General features: G+C 39.9%; 1 protein-coding gene across 1 annotated transcript; it reads left to right on the forward strand.

Annotated features, from left to right (window-relative positions):
• Positions 1–3,019: 3,019 nt before the first annotated feature.
• Positions 3,020–9,920, forward strand: LOC133322613 (uncharacterized). The gene is made up of 5 exons (XM_061531583.1): positions 3,020–3,238; positions 3,300–3,860; positions 3,907–4,762; positions 7,963–8,300; positions 8,364–9,920. Exons 1-5 carry the CDS (start codon positions 3,020–3,022, stop codon positions 9,918–9,920), a joined length of 3,531 nt encoding a protein of 1,176 aa, XP_061387567.1.

Below are 9,920 nucleotides of genomic sequence, written 5' to 3' on the forward strand. Positions count from 1 at the left end.
TAATTTAAAAAATCCACGCCTAAGGTTAGTCTCCAAAAAATTAAGTTTAAAAAATCCACGCCTAAGGTTAGTCTCCAAAAAATGAAGTTTAAAAAATCCACGCCTAAGGTTGGTCTCCAAAAAATGAAGTTTAAAAAATCCACGCCTAAGGTTAGACACCAAAAATGAATCTTAAAAAATCCACGCCTAAGGTTAGACACAAAAAATGAATCTTAAAAAATCCACGCCTAAGGTTAGTCTCCAAAAAATTTTAAAAAATCCACGCCTAAGGTTAGTCTCCAAAAAATGAAGTTTAAAAAATCCACGCCTAAGGTTAGACACCAAAAATTTCTTCTTTTTTTCTCCTCTCTTCTTCGTTTCTCCTCTCTCCTTTTCTCCCGATAATTCTCCATCGCATTATGTGTTGCTACTGTTCGCAGGGTTGTCCTATACACTGCGTTTTTCATATCAGTAGCATTACGACACTGCTGATCGTACCACGGATTTCTTAATGGTGGCCTTTGGTTCGGCAAGTGTTGGTTTTACTGCAGTTTGTAGGGAGTGGGCAATTCTCTGTCATTGTGCTTCTATATTATTATCGGGACAAGGGGTGCTTTCGTCAAGCAGTTGGGTAAGTTGAGCGAAGTAGGCTTCTGCTATCTGTTGTGTTTGCAGCTTTTCGACGTCGAGTTTCCGTGTTGTGTTAGATCGCACCTTTGCTGCTATATTAAGACGGGTGCGTACCTTGGCTGCCACAAGGTAATGGTCCGAATCGATATTCGCTCCCCGGATCGATCGGACGTCTAAAACACTGGATGAATGCCTTCCTCGTCTATCACAACATGATCGATTTGATTTCTCGTTGTTCGATCGGGAGATATATATATATATATACCCAAGTGGCCTTGGGTATATATCGGGACAAGGGGTGCTTTCGCCAAGCAGTTGGATATGTTGAGCGGAGTAGGCTTCTGTTATCTGTTGTGTTTGCAGCTTTTCGACGTCAAATATCCGTGATACATTAGACCGCACCTTTGCTGCTACAGTAAGACGGGTACGTACCTTGGCTGGTCCGAATCGATATTCGCTCCGACGATATTCAACGTCAACGCAGATCAACGTAGATCTTTCGGAGAATTTTTCTCCCAAACACCCCAAGAGCTGCCTCATCTGCTTGCGTAAGTACCCATGCTTCACATACATATAAAAGCACGGGTAGTATCAGCGTCTTGTAGAGTGTGAGTTTGGTCTGGCGGGAGCTGACCTTGCTTTTGAGTTGTTTGCTCAGACCATAGAAGCATCGGTTGGCCATCACTATCCTTCTCCGAATTTCAAAACTGGTGACATTCGTTTTGTTTATGGCGGTACCAAGGTATATACAATCTTTGACTACCTCGAAGCTGTAGTTCTCAAGTTCCTTAGTTGGTCCGAGTCTACTGGAGGCCTTGCGCGTTGATACCATCAACTTGGTCTTCTCGCCGTTTTCTGCCAGACCCACTTTCGCAGCCTCCTTCTCAATTTGTTCAAAGGTGGCTGTTACCGCTCTCAATGTTCGACCCATTATATCGATGTTATCGGCGTAGGCGAGTAACTGGTGTTGTTTGGTGTACAGAGTGTTATTTCTGTTCACTTTTACCTCTCGTATGACCTTTTCCAGCAGGATGTTAAAAAGGATCGATCGGACGTCTAAAACACTGGATGAATGCCTTCCTCATCTATCACAACATGATCGATTTGATTTTTCGTTGTGCGATCGGGAGAAATCCAAGTGGCCTTGTGTATATCGAGATGCTTGGATCTGGTGCTGCTAACTACCATATTTTTTGCTGCCGCGAAGTCAATCAACCTCATACCGTTGTCTGATGTTTCTTCATGGAGGCTGAATTTTTCGACGGTGGGGACAAAGATATTTTCCCTTCCGATTTTTGCATTAAAATATCCTAGCAGAATTTTAATGTCATTGCCAGGGCAACGATCATGTGCTGTTTCTAGGCACTCGTAAAATATGTCTTTGGTCTGTTCATCTTTATCTTCGGTCGGACCATGGGCGCAAATGAGACTGATGTAGAGAAGAACTTCGCTTTTATACGGATTATAGCAATTCGCCCATCTACAGGAGTGAATCTGGAGACGAGGTCTTTTATTCTCCTGTTAACCATAAATCCGCAGCCAAATTCACGTCTCACTTTCATGACAGCTATAATACAGGGCGTAATCATCCGATTTACTTACCAGTCCAGTCCCTTTCCATCGCATTTCCTAAAAGGCAATAATATCGGCCTGTTCTGTACAACGTGCGCACAACATGATCGATTTGATTTCTCGTTGTTCGATCGGGAGAAATCCATATGGCCTTGTGTATATCGAGATGCTTGAATCTGGTGATGCCAACTACCACGTTTTCTACTGCCGCGAAGTCAATCGACCTCATGCCGTTGTCGGATGTTTCTTCATGGAGGCTGAATTTTCCTGTATGGCAATAATATCGTCTTTGTAATTCTTGAGTACATCCTCCAAAGCGGACACTGCTCCTGTTCTGTACAACGTGCGCACATTCCAAGTGCAGATTCGCAGATCGTGGTCCTTTATACGTTTGCGGGGGGCGTCAACATTAGGAGGGTTTGGTTTTCTTTCGTGTAGGCCATGATTTTTTTTTAAATACACTCAAGGAAAAAAATTTTCAAGGAACACTCGAGAAAACATTTGGTCCTTCGAGCACCCTATTCTTTTTATTTTTTCTCTGAGTGTATAAGACACCAAATCGTTAAACAATAAATTTTTATCGTCTTTAATTACCCCGATAAATTGAAACAAATTTATAGACCACCCGACAAAATCAACAATAAAAATACAAATTTTTTTTAGAGCTCCGCACACCTTGGCCTACGGGATTTATTAAAAAATATTTTTTCAATTCTCATTACAAAAATGTCTTTGTTAGCATTCACAACAACAACAACACCAACAACGAATAACACCTGTTCGCCACAATGTTCCGTAGCCAGTTTGGGTGCTATGAATTTTTTTCATGGCCCTTTTAATGGAGAGCCTCTACAAGGATCAATGTGAGATTTCCACTAAGGATATGTGGCCAGAGGATTCTGCAGGAGATCTCACAAATGAGGAGGTAGCTGGCTTTGATTTTGTGGTAATTGGTGGAGGTTCTGCGGGTTCGGTGGTGGCCAGCCGTTTAAGTGAAAATCCTTTGTGGCGAGTTTTGCTGCTGGAGGCTGGCCCCGATCCCCCCATGGAGTCGGAGGTGAGTTGGTATTTGTTCTTCTTGAGTAAGGGAAATAAATTCTGGGGATATTTTTTTCCAGATCCCCTTTCTCTTCACCTCGGTCCAGGCCTCGAATTATACTTACACCTATAGAGCAGTGGCCAATGGGGTGTCTTGCCGGTCGGCTCCTTTGGGAAATTGTGGCTGGCTGAGTGGCAAATGTTTGGGTGGCTCGGGAGCCATTAATGCCATGCTGTATTTTCGTGGAACCCGTGCGGACTATGATGGGTGGTGTGGTGCAGGAGGAGCCGCAAATTGGTGTTATGAAGATGTGTGGCCTTATTTTGAAAAATCTTTTCGAAATGAGGGGAATTTGACCCATCCCACAGGGTATATAAGTTTGGAGGAATATGGCAACTATGCTGAGGATATTAAGGGACTCTTTTCCAAAGGAGCGGAGGAATTGGGTGTGAAAAGGATTACCGATTTTGTGGAAAACAGTTATCTGGTTTATGGCAATTTTCGTGGCATTCTGGAGAGAGGCCAACGTAGCAGCAGTGCCAAGGGGTTTTTGGGAAGAGTTACCAAGTTCAGGAACAATTTAAAGGTGGTGAAAAATGCCCAGGTTCGCAAATTGTTGTTCAACGAAAAGGGAGATCGGGTCGAAGAAGTGGAGTTCCAACTGCAAGATAAAAAAATCCTTTAAGGTCAAAGTAGGAAGGGAAGCTATTTTGTCAGCCGGCACCGTGGAATCAGCCAGACTTCTGATGCTCTCAGGGATAGGTCCTAAAGAGGTTTTAGAGCCACTGAAAATACCAGTTCGCCACAATTTACCAATTGGAGAAAATTTACAGGACCATGTGGCCATACCCATATTCTTCTCCATACCCTCGGAAAGGACCTCTCTGGATCTGCAGGATATTTATGATTATTTGAAATTTCGAAAGGGATTTTTAGCATCCATTGGCACGGGGTCCTTGAATGGTTTTATTAAATCAGATACCAAATCAAAATGTCCCTATCCTGACCTGCAACTACAACACTTTACCGTGCGCCGTGGTGCCCCCTTGGGAATGGGGTTCCTCGCGGGTTTTATGGCCAATGAAAATTTGAAAAAATATTTCGAAAATCTGGTAGACCAAGGCGATGTGGTTGTGGTGTTTATTTTACTACTCCAACCCAAGTCGAGGGAAAAAATTCAATTACAATCCTCCGGTCCTGAGGATCCTCTTCTAATCTATCCAAATTATCTACAACGACAGGAAGATGTAGAGGGACTTTTGGGAGGGATAAAATATCTCAAACGCCTGGCAAAAACCTCCACCTTTCTGCGCAGAAAGGCTAAAATGTTGCGGGTCCCCATAGCGGAATGTTCGGAAGATGCCGAACAATATTGGCCATGCTATATTTCGTATTATTCTTCGACTAGTAGCCATTTGGTGGGTACCATAAAAATGGGAGCAACAAATGACAGCTCGGCCTGTGTGGATCCCCAACTCAAAGTGAAGGGTGTACGGAACTTGAGGGTGGCAGATGCATCCATAATGCCGCAGATAACGAGATGTAATACTTATGGCCCAACGTTGATGATTGGAGAAAGGGCAGCGGATTTTATTAAGCAAGAGTGGGATGAGGGCTGAGGGAAAATAATATTCAAAAGACTTACATGTTTTCAATTTATAACAGGTTTTGTTCGGAAATCTGGTTCCACTTGCAATGATGAGTCAGAATAAAAATTACCTGTAAAGAAATGAAAAAATAAGATAAAGAAATTAATTGAATAAATATATCCATTCAGGGTAAATAGCAAAATAAACCAACTCACAAATTTATTTTAAAAAAATCCACACCTAAGGTCAGACCTTGAAAATTTAATTTTAAAAAATCCACGCCTAAGGTTATACCCCAAAAAATTAATTTTAAACAATATGACATTAATGGCTCCAGACCTATGTTGCGGCTTGGGGCCAATAGCAACGTTTATTTTCGAATTCCTACCAGGTCAGGTTCCGCAAAATAACGAAATTTATGTGAGGTATGCAGCATGAAGAATAATGATCCGAGAATCAAAAATGCCTTCAAAATGTCTCCTTTAAATTCGGAAATCCCGAAAATAGCTCTGGCCACCATTTGCGAATTGCAAACCCTAAAATTGATGTAGAAGTCAACATTTTTATTTCAATAACATCATTGACACGTTTTTGACATTTGCGACATTTTCGACAAAATGTCGTAAACCTATTTTTTTATAAAAACATTGTCATTAAACCCAGAGATGTTATAATCGCCTAGGTTTTCATTTGTTTCACATCTGAGAGGTTTTTTACACGTTTTTGACATATTCGACAAAATTTGACATATGCGACATTTTTAACAATATGTCGTCAACCCAAAAACTGTATGACAAATTTGTTTTAAATCCCACAATTGTCGAAGTGTTCTAAGTTTTCATTTTTTCTTAATATCTGAGAGGAGTTTTACATGTTTTTGACATTTGCAACATTTTCGACAAAATGTCGTAAACCTAAATTTTTTATAAAAACATTTTCACAAATCCCAGAAGTGTTATATCGCCTAAGTTTTCATTTGTTTCACATCTGGGAGATTTTTTACTCGTTTATGACATTTTTGACAATATGTCGTAAACCTAAAAAATTTATAAAAAAAATTGTCTTAAGTCACAGAAGTTTCGTAGTCCTCTAAATTTTCACTTTTTTTTAACAATCTTAGAGGTTTTTTACACGTTTTTGACATTTGCGACATTTTTGACAATATGTCGTAAACCTAAAAATTGTGTGACAAAATTGTTTTAAATCCCAGTATTGCCGAAGTGTACTAAGTTTTCTTTTTTTAACATCTGAGAAGAGTTTTACATGTTTTTGACATATGCGACATTTTCGACAAATTGTCGTAAACCTAAAATATTTATGAACAATTTGTCGTAGGCCACAGAAGTGTTCTAAACGTTCTAAACGTGTTTTTTATGCGATTTTGACATTTTCGACAAAATGTCGAAAACCCCTTTCCGAACGATTTTAATAAAAAATGTTTCACTTGTTTGACATCTAAAACGGGTTTTTACACGCTTTTGACATTTGCGACAATTTCGACAAAATGTCGTAAACCTAAAAACATTCTGACAAAACATGTCGAAAACCCCCAGAAGTATCTTAGACGACTAAATTTCCATTTATTTCATATCTGAGAGGTTTTTGACACGTTTTTAACATTTGCGACATTTTTGACAAAATGTCATAAACCTAAAAAAATATATAAAATACCCTCTCCGAAGGATTTTAATTAAAATGTTTCATTTTTTTAACATCTACGAGGTTTTTTACACGTTTTTGACATTTATTTCACATCTGGGAGTTTTTTTACATGTTTTCGACACTTGCGACATTTTTAACAATAAGTCCTAAACCTAAAAAAATATTTACAACCCCTTTCTGAACCTCTAAAAGGGGTTTTTACACTTCTTTTGACATTTGCGACATTTTCGAAAAAATGTCGTAAACCTAAAAACATTATGAAAAACTAGTCGAAAACCCCCGGAAATGTCGAAGACGTCTAAATTTTAATTTATTTCAAATCTGGGAGGTTTTTTACATGTTTACGACATTTGCAACATTTGTGACAAAATGTCGAAAACCTAAAAAATGTATGACAAAACTGTCTTAAGTCCCAGAAGTGTTCTAAACGTGGAAATTTCCATTAACTTCAAATCTGAGACGTTTTTATACGATTTCGACATTTGCGACATTTTTGACAAAATGTAGTAAACCTAAAAAATGTATGATAAAACTGCCCTAAGTCCCAGAAGTGTTCTAAACATGAAAATTTTCATTTACTTAAAATGTGAGAGGTTTTTAGACGTTTTTGACATATGTGACATTTTTGACACATTGTCGTAAACTTAAAAAAATTATATACAACCCCTTTCGGGACGATTTGAACTAAAATGTTTAATTTTTTAAACATCTAATAAGTTTTTTATACATTTTTGACATTTGCGACATTGTTGACCAAATTACGCAAACCTAAAAAAATTTTACAACCCCTCACCAAACAATTTAAATTACATTTTTTCGTGTTTTTAACATCTGAGAGGTTTTTTAGACGTTTTTGACATTTGCGACATTTGTGACAAAATGTCGTAAACCTAAAAATATTTATATACAACCCCTCTCCAAACTATTTTAATAGAAATATTTAATTTTTTAACACCTGAGAGGTTTTTTGACACCTTTTTGACATTTTCGACAAAATGTCGTAAACTTAAAAAAATTATTTACAAACCCTCTCCGAACGATTTTAATTAAAATTTTTCATTTTTTTAACGTCTTAAAGGATTTTTACACGTTTTTTACATTTGCGACATTTTTGACAAAATGTCGTAAACCTATAAAAATTATTTACAACCCCTCTCCGAACGATTTTGAATTGAAATTTTGTAAAAAAAACATATTTTTATTATTTTCGAATGCCGCTGAGGGTTTATGCAGGTTATAGCCCGAATTCGGGTTTACAACAACAAAGTGTGTTAACAAGGCTATGTAGAATAATTGTTGGTATTGTTGTTATTGTTTTTTTAATTAAATAAATATTTTTTGTTATTGTTTTTTGGATTATTTTCTACCCTGTCCGATATATAAATCAAAAGCCTGAATATTCGCAAAAAGCTGGTTTACTTTCAATTCGCATGAAATTGAAAGCACATCGACCGGTAGGTTATTGAAATTTTAAATTCAAAATCTGTTTAGTCTTCGAAATGTGGCTAACAAGTGTGGCAGGCTCAGGGCCAGCTAATGCGGCAGTTTGTTCCGCCCAGTGTCCAATACCAAGTGTGGGAGCTGTTAATACCCTGGTATCGCTTTTGGTTGAGGGTATCCTATCCGCCCAATGTAATGTTTCAAGTCCTGAGGTTTGGCCTGAGGATTATGCCGATCAGGCTCGACGGAATGGCCTCAAGGATCCTTATGATTTTGTGGTTATTGGAGCCGGCACAGCAGGTTCGATAATGGCTAGCCGTTTAAGTGAAAATCCGCAATGGAAAGTTTTGGTCTTGGAGGCGGGAGGAGATCCACCACCAGAGTCGGAGGTGAGTTTTAGGTTAATAGGAATTTGAGGGAAATATTTTAGAATTTTTTATCCTGCCTTTCAGATCCCCGATGTATTCTTCTCGATGCAACATACCCCACATTCCTATCGCTACTTCACCGAACCTGATGGTGGCTGTAGCTGCCAGGCATTTGAGGGCGAACGCTGCCATTGGCCCCGTGGCCGCACCATAGGTGGTACGGGAGCCATGAACGGCATGTTGTTTATTAGAGGAACCCGCCGTGATTATGATCTATGGTGTAAGGAGGGTGCTGCAGGATGGTGTTATGATGAAGTGTTGCCATATTTCGCAAAAGCCATAACGCCACAAGGAAATGCCAGCCACCCCAGAGGCTATGTGGCCCTTAATCATTTTGGAAGGTTCACCGAGGATATCAACGCGGTGATACTGCAGGGAGCCCAGGAATTGAAGCAACCTCTGGTGGAAGATTTTGTGGAGGGGAGTTATGTCGGCTATACCTATGTTCGAGGCACCACGGCAAATGGCAAACGTTCGAGTACGGGGAAAAGTTATCTGGCCAAGGTGGCGGAACGTCCTAATCTCAAGATCATTAAAAATGCCCAGGTCACCAAGTTGAAATTTGATTCGTCGGGGAAGAAAGTCAATACTGTGGAATTTCGTCTGCAAAATAAATCTTCCCTCCAAGTCAATGTCGGACGAGAGGTCATACTTTCCGCAGGGGCCATAGATTCCCCCAAGCTACTAATGCTTTCCGGCATAGGACCCTCCGAAGTGTTGAGGCCGTTAAATATACCCCTTCTCCATGACTTACCGGTGGGTAAAAATTTACAAGACCACGTGATAGCCATTATATTTTTCCGTATACCAGCCCCACCTTCGAACCCTTTGGATAGCCTCACGGCCACCTATCAATATTTGACAAACAATTCCGGGCCTCTAAGTGGCATTGGTACGGCCCACTTGACAGGATTTATAAAAGCGGATGCAAAATCCTCTTCACCCTACCCAGATGTGGAGATACATCACATTCTAGTGCGCAGAGGTAATCGGGATGGTCTAAGGACCCTCTTAAATGGCTTCACAGTGAAGCGAGAATTCCAGGAACACATTTTCGGAGAATTGGAAAAATATACGATTCTGATCAAATTTGTGGTACAGTCGCATCCCCGCTCCAGGGGACAATTGAAGGTGAGATCAAAATCTCCTGCAGATCCACCCATAATCGAATCGGGTTATCTTCAAGACCCCTATGATATGGATATGTTAATGGCCGGTATTGATTATATGATGGCCTTGGAAAATAGCAAGGCCTATCGAAGCAATGGCGTGGAATTGATGCACATACCCATTGCGGAATGTGATAGCCTACGTTTTAAATCGGAGGAATATTGGCGTTGTTATATTAAATATTTTTCCAGTACCTGCTATCATCAATCGGGTTCAGTGAGAATGGGAGCGGTGGAGGCTGAAAGCACCTGTGTGGATCCGCAGTTGCTGGTGAAAGGTGTGGACAATTTAAGGGTTGTCGATGCCTCCATAATGCCTTATATTACCACAGGAAATACTAATGCTCCCACTATTATGATTGCGGAAAAGGCAGCGGATATGGTCAAGGGAAAATACGAGGGAAGGGGTTGA

Source organism: Musca vetustissima, unplaced genomic scaffold (genome assembly GCF_032173495.1).
Source record: "Musca vetustissima isolate MV318-11 ecotype Yass unplaced genomic scaffold, APGP_CSIRO_Mvet_v1 utg597120, whole genome shotgun sequence".
Classification (NCBI taxonomy): Eukaryota; Metazoa; Arthropoda; class Insecta; order Diptera; family Muscidae; genus Musca; species Musca vetustissima.

Excerpts from the sequence above, each read along its gene's own strand:
- LOC133322613 (XM_061531583.1), top strand. The coding sequence starts at position 3,020 with ATGGAGAGCCTCTACAAGGATCAATGTGAGATTTCCACTAAGGATATG. Across the intron at positions 3,239-3,299 it reads ATCCCCCCATGGAGTCGGAG|ATCCCCTTTCTCTTCACCTC; the intron begins GTGAGTTGGTAT and ends ATTTTTTTCCAG. Across the intron at positions 8,301-8,363 it reads ATCCACCACCAGAGTCGGAG|ATCCCCGATGTATTCTTCTC; the intron begins GTGAGTTTTAGG and ends CCTGCCTTTCAG.